Here is an 18605-nt window from a genome sequence, read left to right on the forward strand (position 1 = left end):
CGGAGCCCAGGCGATTGCTGGTCGTTTCACTCGTCAGTATCCCTCCGACTTCTCTCCTCGCCCTCAGAGTCTAGCACGTTGAAACCATGTATTTGGACATTACAGCTGGTAACTTTACCAACTACATCACCCGATCCTTCAAGGAACCCCGCTTAATCGTCGTCACCGACCCTCGTCTTGATGCCCAAGCCATCCGGGAAGCCTCATACGTCAACATCCCCGTGATCGCGCTTTGTGACACCGATGCCTCGTTAAACTTCGTCGATGTTGCGATCCCGACCAACAACAAGGGAAAGCACTCAGTCGGATTGATCTGGTGGCTCTTGTGCCGAGAGGTTCTCCGTCTTCGAGGCACCGTTGCACGATCAGGCGATGGCGCTTGGGGCGTTATGCCTGACATGTTCTTCTTCCGTGACGCCGAAGAAATCGAGGCTGAGGCCGCCGATAAGGCCGCTAAACTATTGGAAGAACAAGGTGGTGCCGCGCTCGGTGAGGCCCGTGCCGTGGACTGGGAAGTCGCCGGAGCTGGTGCCGGTATCGCTGCTGCTGCGGCTACCATGCCCTCGGTTGAAGTCGACTGGACTGCCCCTGAAGCCACAACCGATTGGGGTTAGTGTTGAAACGACGTTTGGTAGCTCTAAGTCCGATCTTACTAATTCATGCCTCTCTTTCCCGCAATTCTCTAGCTGCCGCCGACACCGGTGACGCCCAGTGGAGCGCCCCAGCTCCCGCTGCTGAAGCCTCGGTGAGCATATACAACCTTATCACCATTCCATTGCGCTCAAACTGACCGTTCCGGTTGCTTTACCGCAGGGCTGGTAAACAAAATAAACGACCTGGAACTTATGATATCGCCACTGATAAATTAATGTTTGCCCATTGTCGCTTGCTGCACCCAATGAAATTCGCTGTTCAACCAGATATGTCCCGCACCAATCAAACTCTTGTCCAACCTTCATTGAGGTTGCAAAAAACCCCGACGTGAAGCCAGAAGACTGCTATGTGAAAGACCTTTGTACCAAACTGTAAGTCCGTCCTGTGGATGGCTCTTCGGGGCCCATTGGAAGGACTGGGATGGCAGGAAAAAATAATCAGCCTCGATGCGAGTGTCTTCTTTGCATCAGTTTTTACTCCATTGGTTTTTTGCATGGTATGTCGCAACAAATGACACATCAGAAGCATAGCTTCATCTTAATCCTTTTCCTTTTCCCTCAGCACTACACTCCTGCGAGGTTTGACAATGTGCGGGCGCCTCGCACTTGCCCACCAGGTCTACACCTTTCGCTGAGAACAAGGGAACACTCGCTAGCCCCAAATTTTGCTGGGTTTCTCTGCGTGACTAAGCAGCCCTACACAAATGAGACTCGCGCTTAACACAAGTCTCGTACGGGTGCCAACAGGCACCTAAAGAGTCCAAACCTGCCGGCAAGTGCTTTGGCTTGCACAGTGGCGGTGCGCCCGACTTGAAAACATGAATTGTTAACATGGTGACGCTATGTACAACAAGCACATGTAATAATCAATGAAATGGTACTGAAGAACCCGAATTTCTTATGGGTTTCAACGGTGTCTGTATTCACTGCGCTGTGTTTTGAGCAGCGGTACAAATACTCTTTGTTTTCCCTGGCAAAGTGAACCACTGTTTCAGTGGTAGCGCCGCGGTCAGCGCCGCTTTTCCAACTGCCACGTGGGAGCACAGAAATAAAGAGAAGAAAAAATTGAGGTTTGCTATAGTTCATATAACTTGAATGTAGTGACATGATTCTGGGTAATCCAATGCAGCTTCCTTTCGAGCGAGCTGCCACAAAAACTCGCCAAAAGTAGTGCGCTGATCGTCCCCGGACAGGATTGAACTGTCAACCTCTCGATCATCAGGCTAAACTGGGGTAACAGTCGAACGCGCTAACCAATTGCGCCACGGAGACGATGTCGGGGACGGTGCAATGTCGATCTATATGGGGACGCAAAGTCGAGCTGCGAAGGTCTGAGAATTGTGAATTTAGTTAATTTTGAGAATCTCTCTCGCCTCGGCCTAACCAAACCTTAGCCGAGTTGTCCTCCTATGTCCTCGACTTCTCCCTGCAGTGAGACCGGGATGCGATGGCCGGTGCATAAGACCGTCCCACCCGGCCCACGTTTGTGGCTCGCAACTGATGCGCCGGGACACTGAAACGGCCTGGCCCACACAAAGCATCCGATGCATGTTTGTTGGGGGCGGGTCTGGGTAGCCTTCTCCACAGCAAGGCAGGGCTAGGCAGGGCCCGAAAAGCAACCTTCGTGCCGCCTCATGGGGTTAGAGAATGGGGCAGCCAAGTAGCAAATCCATGATTATTTTTGGGTTCTTCATGAATGGCACCAGAAAGGCTACACAGATGAGCCCTGGCAGTGGTGAGCCTCCAAGCCAGAAAGAAGTTGTGAATAAAATCTTGCATATAATAATCATCCTATTTTTTGTATTCCTATGATAATCTTTCCTCTCTTCCCCGTGATGCTGAACAGTTTAGGCTCTGATCATGTCCACACCGCATGTAACTTGCTACAAAGGGCAGTGGTATGTCCAATTTCCCTTGTGAAATATTTTCTGTACTGGCCAATCTCAGGCAGGAATACCTTGCTGGATTTGTGATGGCTGTTCAAGTTTTTCTACTAAGCGGTCTTGTGGGAAATTCTTGTGGTTGTGAAAGAATGCGGTTGAGCTCGATTTGCATAGTGGTGTCCCACCAATTCTTGAAGGTTTCTGGCCCCGATGGCAGACTCGACAGATTCCAACCACCGCCAGCAACCCAGGACGAACCGACCCAAGCTTCAACTCCTCATCCTCTGTCTCATCAGACTATGCGAGCCCATCTCATTCACCGTGATCTTTCCGATGGTCGCATTTGTGAGTAAGAACGTCTTCTCAATCAGCATATCCAACAAAGGAGCCGATACTAATTTCTATGGATCATTGTTGATTAGATGGTGGCCGGGTTCAACCCAGCTCTGTCAGATAAACAAGTCGGCTTCTACTGTGGCGCGATAGAATCTATCTTCTCCTTCGCCCAATTCTCAACTATCATCTTATGGGGAAAGCTCAGTGACCGCATCGGTCGGAAACCCGTCATCCTCATCGGCCTCGTTGGCGTGGCGATTTCCACCCTGGCATTCGGCTTCAGTTCCAGTTTCTGGGCTATGATTTTTGCTCGTTCTATCGGAGGAATCCTAAATGGTTGGTGTTTATCAAGCCCCCATACAATTAATCTTTCTGACCACTTGAACTGACGTTTTGATTTATACATTCCATGATAGGAAACGCCGCGTCTGTTACCCTTCTTCCTCTTTCGCGCTGAAATGTTCTGATTGATTGACACTGGCTTGGCATTTGTGGACATACTAGGGTGATCAAATCTGTGGGTTTGATTTGTTGTGACAGCAGTCGATGGGCGATGGACTGGCTAATAAAATGTCTTAACACCGCAGATGGTTGCTGAGATCACCACCACTGAGAATCAGGCCGTGGCTTTCTCCTTTCTACCTACATCTTATGCGGCCGGATGCGCTATCGGCCCATTACTTGGTAGTTGAACATCCTGACTCTCACTGTTTCGTGTTCACTATTGACATCTTCGTGAACTCGTAGGAGGCTACCTGTCCCGGCCAGCGCAGAGCTTCCCAGACTCATGGTTTGGTACCAGTCCTTTCTGGCAGAACTATCCCTGGCTTTTACCATGTGCCGTAGCCGCAATAGCCCCTCTCCTCGGTCTTGTCATGGCAACCTTGTGGCTCGAAGAGGTAAGAAAAAAAAAATGCAATATACGGACTCCGCTGATAACGTGTTCTTATTGAAATATTCCTTCACTTCTTGTGACCTAGACTCTCGTCAAGAAAAAGCCAAACAATGACGAGCGGCAGCCATTACTTCAATCCGAACCTGAGATCGATGCTCAAGAGCCACTTGTTCCCGCGGTACCCACCCCTAGTTCACCTACCAAGATCCGTGATCTATTGAAAGATCAAAACCTGCTGGCGATCCTGATGTCCTATTCGCTACTGTCTTTCCAAGTAATCTATATCAGTGATATTCCCAAGGTGTAAAACAACTCACTGATCACCCCTTTTCGTATGTCAATTCGGTTTGTAGACTATATCACTGGAAGCCTTGATTGTACTATTCGCTTATACGCCCATAAAGTCCGGTGGGATCGGTTTCTCCAGCGCAGGTAATTGAATTTTCCTCCCTCGGCCAGGTTTCGCTTTCTAGATAATTGGCAGTGTCAGAACAATTTCAAAAATTGTGTTGGGTCAATTTCTCTTTCGGTAGATATCGGACTAGCTTTATCAGCATCTGGAGTGATGACGATTTTCGTCCAGCTTGCACTATTCCCCTTCTTGCAGAGACGATGCGGGACTGCCAGGTTATACAAGATATGCATGTCGGCCTATCCCTTCATATGTCCGTATGATTTCACTTCTCCCCACAAGAATGGCGGCCCTTCACAGCTGACAGGAAGAATGACTCGCGTCCTTTTTAGTTGTATTGTTCCCCATCATTCACTTCATTGCCCGTATTGAAGTGGAAGATTGTAAGGAAGGGGAATCAGGCTTCATTGGGGTTTGGATTGGAATGTGGATCATCATGGTTTTGAAGACCACAGCAAATATGGTATTTTGTAAGTGGACCTTTGCTCTTTGAATTCGCATATAAGCGTCGGATACATTGAATTTTTTACATCACGGATCTTTGACGTGGGTTGTTTGTTCTTTGTAGCTTGCAACATGCTTCTGGTGAGTTCAGTGGCACCGTCAAGAGCTGTCCTGGCAACCATCAATGGATTGGCCCAATCTTGTGCCAGGTAAGCTACATATAGAAACTTTTGCCCTGGATATGCAACTGTTTGTGGTTAACTTATATCTGCTTGAAAAGTTTTGTGAGAGCAATTGGACCAATCACAGCTTCTAGTTTATTTGCCCTGTCGGTCTTACACTCAACGATTCTCGATGGCAATACGGTTTTCCTCTTGTTTGCAGCCATCGCTCTTGGTGCGTTTGTTGTCTGTTTGAACATCCGGGATGGCCTTGAGGAGTGGAGGAATACATGAAGCAAATAATCGATGTTGCTCGGTCATGGTAACTATGTATGTTTTTGGACAAGTCACTCAGTTTGCTACATATGTGCATGGTTTGGTTTTTGAATACATTTTGATATTAATATTGTTTTAATATAATTCATGCTCTTAAACTTCAAACTGTTCTCAGGCTTCACAGATTTCAAATGTGCGCCATCTTGAGGTTTTCACTAGCAAGTTCAAGCCTATTTGGCTTGCAAGTTAACCAAGCCTGAAACAAGTAAGCAGTGAAGTGTAAGCCAACTACAAGCAATTACATATCTCCAATTGTGAACTGTCCTAGTTGAGTAAACTGGGAAGATGGGTGTAAAGGAGTTGACAACAATCAACAGGATGCAGTGCAGCACTGTAGCGCCCACAAGCTGCTATATTGGGTGACTCCCCGTCGAGATCTGAGGGCCTCCCAGAGGTGATCTGAAGCCCCAAAAGCTAGATTTCCCTGTGAAAATCTAGGCTTGTTGGGCCTATATCAACAAATGCAGTCTCAGATGTGAAGGGGGGTCATCCATGCTGTGCTCCCATTTTCCTTTGCTTCCCACAAATGCTTGATTAGCCACCTTGAATCTTGCTCAAGCCCTATATTATTATTTTCCCACTTTTCTTTGCCCCTTCTGCTTTTTTGTTTCCCCTCTTTTTTCATCTGTCTGCTTGAAGTGAAAGTACAATTGGAGGACTTCCTGTCAATCTGGGAAGCCCTTCCAGACCCAGATCTGAGCCAAACTTTTTAAGGATATCTAGGCTTTGGGACTCTGGGAGCCTCCCAGATTGCAACGGGAAGTCCTCCATTACCCGTTACAAATTGTCTGGCTAAAATCAAAGCAAGATTACCCACTACACTGGCAGGGATTAGAGGAAAAAGGATGGGGAATCATGTGAGCAAGCAAACATCCCTCAGGCTCTGATGCCTCACTAGGAAAGAGTAGGATTCCCTGCAGGATAGCACAACCTGCAATCTTTTCTGGTTCCTCTGTTCAGAATGCTAGCATTCATGCCCGTCCTGGTGAGTGTTGATGATGAGGATGTGTTTTTCTATACATATATAGAACTCATCTTCATTGGAGGACTTCCTGTCACAATCTGGGAGCAATCTGAGAGCCTCCCAGAGTCTCAAAGCCTAAATTTCCCTGCAAAATTTGGCTCAGATCTGGGTCTGGAAGGGGTTCCCAGATTGACAGGAAGTCCCCCATTAGCACACATGTCCATTGACATTCCGTCTTTGCCCTCTGCTTGGCTGGCACTGGAGAGCGGATACACACCAACAAGCTAGCAAGACATGTTGGACCGTCTGGTCTCCTGAAATAGGACAACAGTTATCCGCCATCCTCCGCTCTTGGCGCCAGTCAATCCCACAAGCAGTGCACCATTGCTCAGCATCAGTACTGGTTCTAATCCCTGGGTTGTTGCTCCATTTAGTCAAAATACCTCCGGGAAGATGAAAGTCTCTACCTCAGCCCACATCATTGTAGTTGCTCTCCTGCTGTTGGTCATCTGCTGCCGCGCAAAGAACTTTGTGAAATGTGCCACCTGCCTGAAAACACAGGCCAGATGGACCCCTGAATGTGGGCCAACCATTCAAGCCGCCTGCGGACGCATGAGCAGCACTGAGCAGCATGGTACAGTTGCAAGGGGCATATTACTGTACAGCCTTGCCCGCAAAATCATATCTGAGACGCGGGCTAAATTAAGCCCATGCATATGGGCTTAATATAACATGTAAATGATAGTTTTTGGCCTTTTGGTGGCTGTAGATTCTAGTTCTATCCGGGCTAAGGTTTCTGACCAGCCAGTTTTTTTTTTTGGCCCCTACATTGCAAACCCACTGCTAAGTACATGCCATAAACCCATAATTATGGATTTATAACCTGTAACTCCATGATTATGGATCTCATAAACCCATAGCCATGGGGTCCAAGCCTATCTGAGCACTCATCAGCCCATAGCTACAGAAAGGGTGTTCAGAGTTGAAATCATATTTTTTTCAAATCATAAAATCATAAAATCATAACACTTTTGAGTGATCATTTTTTATGTACCATTTTAGAATTGTTGCTCTTTTTTGAGTGATTGGGAGTTACACATTTTTTTCAGATTAAAATTTTATGAATTTATGGTGTTATAATTTTATGCAGTCAACTTTGAACACCCCTAGACAACAATGCATCTATTACGCTACATGTAATTAGTGCCGCTAAAAAAGTAGTGTAGTGCTTGCCGCTAATAATCTGGGCAGTTAGCGATAGCGGTAATGGTCCAGCGCTACATATGCGCGTAGCATAGCGACACCCTTGCTACACTATTTCCCTGTGTCATGTAGTTTAGCTTTTTTAAGGCGCTAACGCTAAAAATAGCTGTATTTTAGCGCCAAAGCCGCTACACCCGCTAAAACATCGCTACATGCCAGTTTAGCGGGATAAACGCTAAATATTCAAACTAGTGCAAATTAGCGCAGTAATTAGCGCATCAATAGCTTATAGATTTTGGAGCTAGAGGTCTGGTTTTCTCCCAGATGAGATAAATACCGCTAATTATTCAATATTACCGCTAATTATTTGTTAAATTGGTGTAGCAATAAGGAATGCTAATATATTGCTATGTTAGCGCAGAGTCGCTAGATACAGCTGAAGCGTAGCAATCAGACGCTAAAAACCGCTACTTTCTAGCGATTAAACTCTATGATTTTTTTTTCTGAATTAAAAGTTAGCTGTAACTGTAATACCACCAACACTACAATTTATTTTAGTGTAGCGGCGTTAAAAACCCGCTAATTTAGGGTATTACACGCTAACTGTAGCGTAATAGATGCATTGTTGCTACAGATTCCGAGTGCCCTCTTCACCTCTCAGCACCCTTCACACAATTTTGATCCACACGCGGCTGTCACCGACTGCTTCTCCTCAAGACTCAAGACCATCCAAGAGGTCGTTCATTCAGAAAATCAGTTTCAGATCCTGCCAAATTGGGCTGAATCTACTTTTTTTCCCTCCCAGATCCCAAAATTCCAAACCGGGGACCCCTGGGGGTTTAATTTGTACAGTAATATGCCCCTTGCAACTGTACCCTGCCCAGACATTTGCAAAAAGCACATGGTTTGATGGTTGCAAGTGCGGAGCCTTTAGCTACGTCAATTCCAGGCTTGTGGGCAAGCAGAAACCCTGTAAGCATAGTAATAGGCACAAGGCTGTAAAAATAATGGGCACCTGGCACCTGAACCCAGAAATTCAGGAAGATTTAAGCATTGATTACATGAAAAGCTCAAAATAAAAACCCCAGTTGAGACAAATACATAGTAACAGCAGTAAATTGTAGTCAATGATTGCTTGGGAGTATGCAACCTGCAACACCATCTGGATCTCACAAATGGTACCAATGACAGGTTCATGGTGTTCCATCTTAGTAAATCTTCAATAAAGTAGCACTAAGGGTGACAGGTGGCCTTCAGCCCCCAAGCCCTGGTCCATCTGAACAGGTGCCAGTGCCAGTGTTGAGAATTTTCAGGCTGGTAGCCATGTGCAAGAGGCCATCTCTATCCCCATGCAGCTGGAGGATACACAGACTCCAGAACCACACACCCAGAATCACCACTATGCTCCCAGCACACCTTCCAGAACAGGTGCCAAGAATATTGACAGTTAGCACCTTCTTTCAATGAACCTAGTTTATCTCAGAGTGCCACTCTGTGCCTCTTGACTGCTTCTCTCTCAACTCTCAGATCATTGTTCAAGGACAATCACCTTCAATCAAGGATTAATCATGATCTCATCCTTCTTTTTCTGTGGTTTTTGTAAGAAACAAACCACATAGGTTTCCATGACACAAAATGTGGTGTTCACAAAAGCAAAAGAGTGTTGCAAAAAATTGCACCATACGAGGCAGAAGCTTTGGGTTGGATCCTGTTGGATCGGCCTGCTGACCCCGAAGAAATGTGACCTTAAAATTTCTTCCAAACCCATTTTGTCCGTTAAGATGGCCAACACTTCGGACTATGGAACGACTGCTACCCACGCGATGAAAGATTTTATCCGGCAGAATACGAGCGGACACTGGAATTTGCAGCCCTTGCTTACTTGGGGCAGGGTTCATGGTTCAGAGGAAAGATCTCGTCTGATCTCGTCCATCAGCGGGAGGTATCTACTTGCAGAAATTCGTAGAACGCCGATAGATTTTGCTCAGGCTGACTCACATCAGTCAGTGTACATATATGTATGTATCCTCCTGCCTCCCCATCGGGTTCGCCAGGGTTATCTACATAAATACATACGGCGGCGCGGCGCGAATCGTTGGGATTGAAAAGACTTCCAACCTTCATCAAGCTTATCTTCCAACAGCTACCAACTCAGGCTGTGGCATCGGTCGAAGAATTTTGAGCTATTTAGAGGCGTGGAAGCTCGTTCAAGTTATTTAACTTCTACGTATGTATTTAGGAATTTCTCTTGCTTGGGCAAATTGGGGATTCTGCAAGTGATCTGCGCTCCCACCTGCTCCCACCGATAAGAAAAAGCGGATGTTTGTCTCCGTTTTCCAACCTGGCTATATGCGTCGCCTGAGTTGAGTCTCCGGTTACAGGTGGGTCAGGACTGAGTTCATACCCGGCGAATGGATGTAGTTTCAAGTTTAGGACTGACCAGTCGATTCCTTGTTATAGCATTTTCTTTTGTTGCGAATACCAAAGACTACATAGTCTCCCCTCCGGGTGCTCCACAGGCGATTTATACCACTGAGCTTCCAACTTCCAAGCGCCCCTTCCCTCAGCCGCCTCAGGTGCTTTTTCCAACCCTTCGTCTGTTTATTTCTCACTCAGCCCAAATTCCCCCCTTCAATCCTTGCTCAGGCTAACCGCCATCTTATACCAAAGCCGGAGTCAACTACACCAATCAAGCGCCATGCAAAGCAAAGCAAAGCCCTCGAACAAACCCAAACCGCTGGCGAGGCCTGTACCACTGCTTTCACCCAAGATTTGGATGGCAGACGACTTCGACCCCGATTCGGTCACGATACCTAGAATGAGGGCGATCTTGGACTTTAATCAAGTCACCGATTCTTATTATCGTAAATATCAGCAAGTCGGACTGTTTAAAACCAAGGTATTGCCCAGAGTAAAAGTGGGTGCTCGATCATGCAGACTGTATCCTCCCTCTCCCGTAACCCCATCCACTCACCAAAAAAGCTTTATCTGATAAAACTTGTTTACTTAATTGTCACTTTGTAACGAAAAAAACCCACCAATGAATGAAGATCCTCATTGGCAAGCACGGGGGAGATATCTCTTCAATAGACGATTCGATTTTACTGAAGGAGATACAAATGATACCGTCGATTGCGTCGAGAAAACGAAGGGCTTCCTCCGAGTCTAGAGATCCTACAAGCGATGAGCGTCCCGAGGGCGACCTGGTCGAATCTACCAGGGCCAAAGTAACCAATAAAAGAATCAAATCGTCCAAATGAAATCAAGTCATCAAACTTGAACAACTCACTGTTCAGAAGCCTTTCTCGTTCTTTGTTTTACTTCTATTTCCGAACAAAAAGGTATTCCCAAGATTCAAGCTCGCACTTGTCCTTTCAAATTCCTCATCCATCACATTCATATCAAAATACCATCCGATCTCTTTCCAGTATTGTATCAATTCTTTACTTTGCAGGCCCTTCCCTGGTAGTACATCTCGAAAAAAGGTGACAGCAATTCTTTGTTAAAAGACATGTCACGGAGTGTAGCGGGATTATAGCTCAAATCTTTGAAAGGCAACTCTGCTGAAAATCCAAACCACATGATACAAACCTTGGAGGCTTCTTTGATTTTTGTTTGCTTTGCCTGATCTTGAGTGGTTTAGCTAAGGGTTTTTGCTTCAAGACAAGATAGTTCAACACCAAATTCACACCAGAGCTAAGCCTCAACCCTTAATCACAAGCACACATCTGAGGTGTTCAAAGTGGGTTTATGCATGCATAAATCATAAAATCATAAAACCTTGTCAGTGGGACTACAAAGCCTACTTGCAAGATCTCTTTCAGAGAAGGTTTGATGCTTTTTTGACTTATGCATATGTAGTGGTTACAAAAATCATAGAATGATTGCTGAGGTCTACTGATGTTTGTTTGTTGGTTTCCTGATGCAATTAAGGTGTTCAAAGTTGGTTTATGTAAATATGTACAGCCAAACCCTCTTGGGGGAAAAGTATGTGGTTATAGCAAAATTGCTCCTTGTTTTTGTGCCAAAACAGGTATGTGGTATGCTGTTATGTGGTATGGCCCAAAAAAGCTCAAATTTGGCCCACACCAACTATGGTGGAATGAAAGCCCTATGTGGTGTGGGAGGTTATGTGGTTTCACAAGTATGCCCTTTCACAGGTTTGACTGTAACTTGCAATGTGCTGTATCACAATGGCTAGCTGTAGATATTTAGGGTGTTCAAAGTTGTCTTGCATAAAAGCATAACACCATAAAATCATAACACCATAAAATCATAAAATTCTAAGCTGAAAAAAATATATTCCACCCAAGCACTCAAATTAGAGCAATATTTCTAGAATGGTACATGTGAAATCATCACTTCAAAGCTTTATGATTTTATGATTTTATGATTTCAACTTTGAACACCATAATTTAAGGTGTTCAAAGTTGAAATCATAAAATTTTCATCACATACAATCATAAAATCATAAAGCTTTCAAATGATGATTTTATATGTACCATCTTAGAAGTGTTGCTCTAATTTGAGTGTTTGGGTGTACATATTTTTTTTGCCTCAGAATTTTATGATTTTATGGTGTTATGATTTCATGCACGTCAACTTTGAACACCCTAATTGAAGGTGTTCAAAGAAGACCCTAATTGAAGATGTTCAAATAAGGTGTTCAAAGTTGAAATCATAAAATTTTCAATACATAAAATCATAAAATCATAAAACTTTCAAGTGATGATTTCATATGTACCATTCTAGAAATGTTGCTGTAATTTGAGTGTTTGGGTGGTACATATTTTTTTCAGCTCAGAATTTTATGATTTTATGGTGTTATGATTTTATGCAAGTCAACTTTGAACACCCTAAAAGTTGAAATCATTGTCCACTCTGAATAACATTAAAATCAAGAGTCTTCAGAGCTCAACAGTAGAAAGGCCACTTCCAGAATTTTGGAATATCTTGTGAGAATGGGTGATACAAAAGTCTACAACATATTTGCTCACAGGATGAACAACTGCACAACAAATAACAGATGAGAGAATGCCACAAAGGTGATCAAAGCAATAACAGGGGACAATGAAAAAGATGACGAAGAAATAGGAATGGTAGAACTGGAATAACAAAGTGAAAAGCAGTGTGTTGTCGATGAAGAGGATATGCAGAACACGTGTCTTACTTTCAAATCAAGCTAACTTTGGTTCGAACAAAGCCGCCGGTAAAGTTCCTCAGTGCAGTCATCTTAGCCTTGACTCTACCAGATTGCATCAACGAGTAAGCGTTTTCAACATCTGTCACTTTCAAAGGAGTTCTATTTTCAACAGGGGCTGGTGGGTGCTGTGGCTCTGTTTTCTTGACCATACTAGATCCTTCGGTTGCGTTGCCAGACTCCTGGGGCTTATCAAGTGCCGACTTGGAGGTAGGATCTTCGACCAATTCAAAAGCGTCATCTGTGAATGATTTCGTCAGATTGTTTCCATTTTGCGACAGCTTGAAAGGCCCGCTGACGGGTTCAGAGAAGGGGCCAATCGGCTTGGGTCTTTTCCAGGCTTCTGATCCATCATAGTTATCATCAGATAAGTCAATCGCATTCGCCCTTCGTTTCCGCTTGTTAGGACTACCGCTGTGAGTTTCTTCATTTCGAGCTGCCCCATCTTCACCCTGGGCAATCCGTGCTAAGGCATACTCGCGTTTGACCGCTAGTCCTTTTTCGCATAATACCCGGACCATCTCATACGATAAAAATCCAAGCACATCGACGACTTCATCCTTTGGGTTGCCTTCAATGTAGTTTGAAAGTCCAACGAATTCTCGGAATCGTTTGGCTAGGTAGTCATAAACAAATTACTAACAAGAAATGGGATCAAATGACGAAAAGTTAAAATACAAACAAACCCTTTCTATAGGTGAATGATGCTTGCCGACAATCCGAATAGTGCTGGTATTCCTCCCGGGTCATGTGCCGAGTGATTTCATCTGCTTCCTATTTACATTTTTAGACTATGTTAGTGAATGGAGACCTCCCCGAGAGTGGCAAGTTTTTTGTTAGATGAAAGTTCGATAGCTCGAACAAAGCTTTGAAGAAGCTGCTCAACTCGTAATCGTTTTTCAGAGGCTTCATAGGCTTCTTTATCATCTTGATCTTCCTCTTCATCATCATTTTCTTCATTTCCTACCAGTACGTCATTGTATATTGAGCTTAATTCCCATGGGATCTTGAGCTTCAACTTTTGTGATTTCATTCTAGTAGATGTCCCATTTGGATCGGGTTCGAACGACTCGATGTCTTTCTCATCGACCCCGTCTTCTCTCGCTTTCTTACGAACGTCTTTCCATCCTAAATATGTTCTCAATCGGTTGACTTTTGCTCGGTCATGTCGGATCAAAAATATCAAATCTTCTGTGGTCGGGATTCTCAGCCCTCGTTTCTGAGCCAATCCACGCGCTTGGACGACCTAGGATTTCAAGATAAAACTTAGTCGACTTTTTCAGAAGGAATTAAATTAGCTGGATGGAGACTTGAACTTCTGCACATACCAATTCAGCGACTTGACACCGAACGACATCTTCAATATATCTTACAGTTTGCTCGTCTGGATTTTTCACCTCTCCGAATACGAAAAGCTATGCAGGCAAAAATGCAAACCAAAATTTATCGGTCGAAGCAGAATGAATCTACACTGGCGCAGATGGAGCACGTACCATTTGAGATATTTCCGTAGAGTACTTGGACTGCTTGCTGGTAGGGAGAACAAGGCTGGGCTGAGGAGCATGAGTACTTGCCGAACCTGAATGAGTCGCCATCTTGTGATAAATTCCTAGCTTGATGAAAGGTCACGTTGGTCGAAATTTGGTGGTTTGTTGGAAGCTTTGAGGTGCAAGTGCTATGGGCCCCCCTGACTGCCCCCGAAGCTCGCCTTCGCCGGGACGACGGTCCTTCGGATACGGGTCCCCTTCGGATACCAGTTGGTAGGGGTGGAGGTGGATCCCAAGTTTTGGTGAGCACCAAGGCAAGAAGCATACGAGAGAAGCATGCCTTTCACAAATGGACATCTGTAGCAGAGATTATAAAAAAAATACAAAGAATAACCCGCCAAACTCAAAAACCCTGTCAATGCGCCCTGGGAATAAGGAAATTGCATTTGAGGGGATTTGAGGCCTATGCACCAACCACATTGCTGACAGCCTGATAACCCTTCACCTCCCCAAGTCATGTTGGTTGTTCTGTCTCGATTGGCTATTTTGGTCTTGCGAGTTAAGCCTCTCCATAACGCGTGGCTAATTTCCTAAACTGATCAGCATGAGATGCAACTGTGGTGACTATAGGATACAGAGGCTATTTTGCCAACGTTATTAGACCCAAGGCTTCAGTCGTGATGACTGATTCTTGTCCGCTTTACTTGGCCGTGATCGGGGACCTTCAGGTTGCCTGCCTGCGAATAGTGTGGCGAAGAGAGAGGAAAACCCATTCAAGAGATGAATTCGCAGTTTTCCTTTTCTTATCGAGTATGGTTGCAATTGGATTGCCTTGTGGCTGCCGTTCATTACCAGTTGCATGCGCCTCCGAAGCTCCTGACAAAGTGAAGCACAACTTGAAAAACACCATTTTCAATCTGGACAGGCTGCATGGAGAGCATTGATCTGCAACTCATGCTGAGTTGCGCAGGACTGAGCACATTCCTTATCTTTTCTGATGATTATGCGAAAATTGTCAGACAAGCGCGAATTGTGGGGACGATAGGGGATGATCAAGAGAAAAGCTTGTTCCCCAATAAGAGAAAAAAACAATGCAAAAGGCTGCAGCATGTTATATATACATGGGACTTGGCAGTTTGCTTCCGAGCTAGGATCAAAGGTGCTTCACTTGGAACCAGCGGTACGATGAAAGCTCGGTCAAAGTTGGAGGTTGGGCGGCACAAGGTGTGCCGAAATCAACACACATCTCGTCGCTTGAGATGAAGCTTGAACTAGGAGCCTCAGAATCTTCAGCTTGTTTCTGCAGCTGTACGCCGAAGGCTGCTGAGAGGTGAATCTGCCTGAAGCGTGCTACATAGACCAACTCCAGTTGAACCCTTCCTGATCCATAATCCCCGCCGGGCGCGGGTGATCAAGTGACTCATGGGTGATCGATCCAAGATGGCCAGGTCACAGACTTCGGGATGTTGTGCCACATCGATGGATGCATACATATTTATATGACCGAAATATTTATGTAAAAAAGTAGTGCGTCTCACAGACTGCCTGGTTGACCTCCCCAGGGTAAATGTGCCCAGGCTCAACATCTCATCGGTTCTGTAGCTCTACATAATCTCTATTTTTCAAGACCAAGCCCACTTGACAACACTTCCCACACTCGCTTGCACTCAACCACGTACCACAAACAGTCATCGATTCACGTTCGTTATTGGTTCCTGCACACCAACCAAAAGGCCTTTACTTCTACATCCACGAGCACTATACACCTCTTGGCTACATTGATGAGCATTCTCGGTGAATCAGACTTTCTAATCAAGGTGTTTTTTCTAATTCTTTCTGCCTGTGGCGGCTTAATTTTCATACCTACCTTCCTTCTTCCACACTGCCCACTTGAACATTTCAGCGTTGTGTTATATAGGCCACGCTAATATCAAACGAACCGGGATAATTTCAGCGCAATCCTATTTAAATGGCAGCGCAATCCGTCACACGGTCTACAGTGTCCAGCACGACCCTTGCACCACCCAGAATTCTAAGCACCGGAATAATTTCAGCACGGCAGACAAGCTCTTCAACTTTCAACACTCCGCCGCAAACTCAAACCTCAGATTATCCTGCAGCCTCGACATCCGCGCGAAGTTCCTCCCTGGCTAAGCACGAAACAGATCCTTTTACTCGACTGAGCCCTCAAGCAATCGGTGGAATCGTTTTCGTTGGTGCTCTGGTGACGGTGCTTTGCCTTGCGGTCTCATTTCTTTTGTTGCGGAGAAAAGGTCGAAATTCTCGCTCAATTACCACCGACTCTGAGAGTCAGTCAACCCTTGGATATCATAGGACTCCTGGGCGTGGCCAATCTAAGAAGGGCAAACCCCGTCCTTTAGCATTGATCGATCAAACAAGCAATATTTCGACTGATTCCATCCGGCCGCCCTCGACAGCAAGATGTCGAATGACGTATTTAGGCCAGACTTCCACCAGTCCGCCTTGGTCCATTTTTCTTGGAAGAGGAAACTCGTCAATCTTGGATTGGAAACCACATAATGGACTGCAGACTCCCCTCAGGCTATCAAGTGATACTACTATGGTTTTGGACCCGTGGATTAGGCGAAGCCGCCCGTCCCTCCCGCCTTTACCCTCGCAAACATTTTCCAAACGACAAACTATGCAAAGCCTCCCTCAGACTCCTCGATAAAATCTACTCGAAAGAAAAATAATAAAAAAACTACTACCCCAATTCGACTTCTACGTAGAGCTGTCTGATTTTCTTAATCCTAGCGACTGCAAAATTCACTTGGACACCAAGACTGTTGTGTGTCTTTGATTTCCGAAGAACTTGTATCTTGAAGCTAAAACATGAACCCAGGAGATCTCTCTATCTTGTATCAATCGACCAGACCTCTGTATACATTCAAAATACCCTTTGGTTTTTACACTTTTTTTCCTTCACTGTTCTTAATACTTTACCTTTCATGTTACATGTTTTGTTCGGAATCATCAAGAAATTCACTGTTCTGAATTCAGAATAACTCAGCTCCAGATATATCTTTAAGTTTGGAATAATTTTAACTTGAACTATCCCATTTTGAATCCAATATAAACTCAGGTATGAGTATCATTTGGCTCTTTATTGGAGGGCTTAAATCAATCTAGGAACCTCTTCCTGACCCAGATCTGAGCCAAAAACTCCTGATTTTTTGTGAGGAAAACTAGGATTTTGGACTCTAGATCACTACTGGGAGGCCCCTGGATCTTGACAGGAATTCCACCGTTGAAAGCAGTCAAACAAACATTCAAAAAAAATCTTTTTTCATCATTCTTGTTGCATGCCCTACTGTGCTCTCCAATTTTCCCTCCTTGGTTTGACTAGTAACTAGAGCCTAAAGCGGCTCCGCTGCTGCAGGGTCCAAACCTCTGGCCTACCACCCCTATCCCGCCCAGATGCCTTTTCCTTCGTCCCCCAGATGTCCTTCCCTCCCACTTTCAACTTACATTTGCCAGTAAAGGCAATGGTTTTTTCCAGATCCCTAACAGAATACCACATTAGTGCAGGCATTTGACATGAGGAGTCAATAAAAGTTGTTTTTTAACTAATTTGAGGTAGTCTGCTGGTGGGTGAGGATAGCAATGATTTCTCCAATCATTACATGATAATGTTTTCTTGTATTCACATTTGAGAGAGGTTACATTGATTGATATAGAAGGCAGAGGCTGAAAAACAAGATCTTGTTACAAAGCGGTGATATGACAAAAGAGCAGGAGAGTGAAAAAGGCATGAAGAAGTGAAAGCCAAGCTAAACTGACTTAATGCAACACTGGAATGATGAAGGCTTTCAAATAGTGACCACAACAAGCAGAGAAAAATGGAGAGCATTCCAACAGGCAAAACTGTAGACAGGAGATAATATTAACCCTTGTGAAGCAACTGGCCCTGAGATTGACCGCATACTGCCAAGGGCCACTGGCCGTCATCAAGCGTAAAGAGCGCCAGAGGATGTTATTCTCGGCAATTCCTGATTGACAAACGACTTTGGAGACCTCAACCACAGCAATAAATTTTTGTTTGTGTTCACAGTCAGAATATAACTCACATCATGTTCAACATATATCTTGCCGCGGAATCTTAGCCTATCACAAAGTTGATGTTTCCTGACCTCAGCAAGCAGTTAGTTTGAATCATTGCGGGACTCCGGCTTGTTGAAACTCCATGTCTCTTTGCCTTTCCATCACCTGTCACTCATTCTTTTCCCTCCAGTTGAATATCCATGTTTCACCTTCTGTCCCACAACTCAGCCCCAAAAGTTGTAATAGCATTTAACTCAGCTACATAGATAGAAACAAAAGCATAAGTCCTCTGCGCCTTTTCCCTGAGAACAATGAGTCTCTTGTAGTGCGGAGCGTTTTTTCCTCCCACAAACTAGCAGACTTGCCCTCTTTTGGGGCTTCCTTTTTCCTCAAAACCCGGCCTTGAGCTTTTTCATCAGGCCACTGTTCTCTCCTCTCTCCGACTTGGAGCTCACATTTCTTCAGGGCTGGTGATTTTCAGGAAAAGTTAAAATGAAGGTGAGGGAGTGGTAAGTAGGTTACCAGAATCGTGGATGAGATGCAATTAGATCAAATGGCTGCTGAATTTG

The 18605-nt window shown here is 44.9% G+C and overlaps 5 protein-coding genes across 5 annotated transcripts; 4 read left to right on the top strand and 1 right to left on the bottom strand.

The window, feature by feature from the left end:
• Positions 1–389: 389 nt before the first annotated feature.
• On the top strand, positions 390–822 carry PtA15_7A124 (uncharacterized protein; the record flags this gene model as incomplete). Its single annotated transcript, XM_053170698.1, has 3 exons — positions 390–609; positions 687–745; positions 814–822. The coding sequence occupies 3 exons, from the start codon at positions 390–392 to the stop codon at positions 820–822; spliced, it is 288 nt and encodes a 95-aa protein (XP_053021953.1).
• A 1924-nt stretch (positions 823–2746) lies between these two features.
• Positions 2747–5078, top strand: PtA15_7A125 (uncharacterized protein; the record flags this gene model as incomplete). The annotated part of the gene is made up of 12 exons (XM_053170699.1): positions 2747–2881; positions 2959–3208; positions 3289–3298; positions 3377–3389; positions 3460–3556; positions 3620–3771; positions 3853–4041; positions 4121–4199; positions 4301–4432; positions 4512–4649; positions 4748–4832; positions 4904–5078. 12 exons carry the CDS (start codon positions 2747–2749, stop codon positions 5076–5078), a joined length of 1455 nt encoding a protein of 484 aa, XP_053021954.1.
• A 4620-nt stretch (positions 5079–9698) lies between these two features.
• Positions 9699–10104, top strand: PtA15_7A126 (uncharacterized protein; the record flags this gene model as incomplete). Its single annotated transcript, XM_053170700.1, has 2 exons — positions 9699–9863; positions 9958–10104. 2 exons carry the CDS (start codon positions 9699–9701, stop codon positions 10102–10104), a joined length of 312 nt encoding a protein of 103 aa, XP_053021955.1.
• Positions 10105–12459: 2355 nt separating this feature from the next.
• PtA15_7A127 (uncharacterized protein) lies at positions 12460–14082 on the bottom strand (the record flags this gene model as incomplete). The annotated part of the gene is made up of 5 exons (XM_053170701.1): positions 12460–13103; positions 13174–13261; positions 13374–13733; positions 13816–13902; positions 13981–14082. 5 exons carry the CDS (start codon positions 14080–14082, stop codon positions 12460–12462), a joined length of 1281 nt encoding a protein of 426 aa, XP_053021956.1.
• Positions 14083–15943: 1861 nt separating this feature from the next.
• On the top strand, positions 15944–16666 carry PtA15_7A128 (uncharacterized protein; the record flags this gene model as incomplete). The annotated part of the gene is made up of 1 exon (XM_053170702.1): positions 15944–16666. One exon carries the CDS (start codon positions 15944–15946, stop codon positions 16664–16666), a length of 723 nt encoding a protein of 240 aa, XP_053021957.1.
• Positions 16667–18605: the final 1939 nt, after the last annotated feature.

The sequence above is a fragment of the Puccinia triticina genome, chromosome 7A (genome assembly GCF_026914185.1).
Source record: "Puccinia triticina chromosome 7A, complete sequence".
In the NCBI taxonomy this organism is placed as follows: domain Eukaryota; kingdom Fungi; phylum Basidiomycota; class Pucciniomycetes; order Pucciniales; family Pucciniaceae; genus Puccinia; species Puccinia triticina.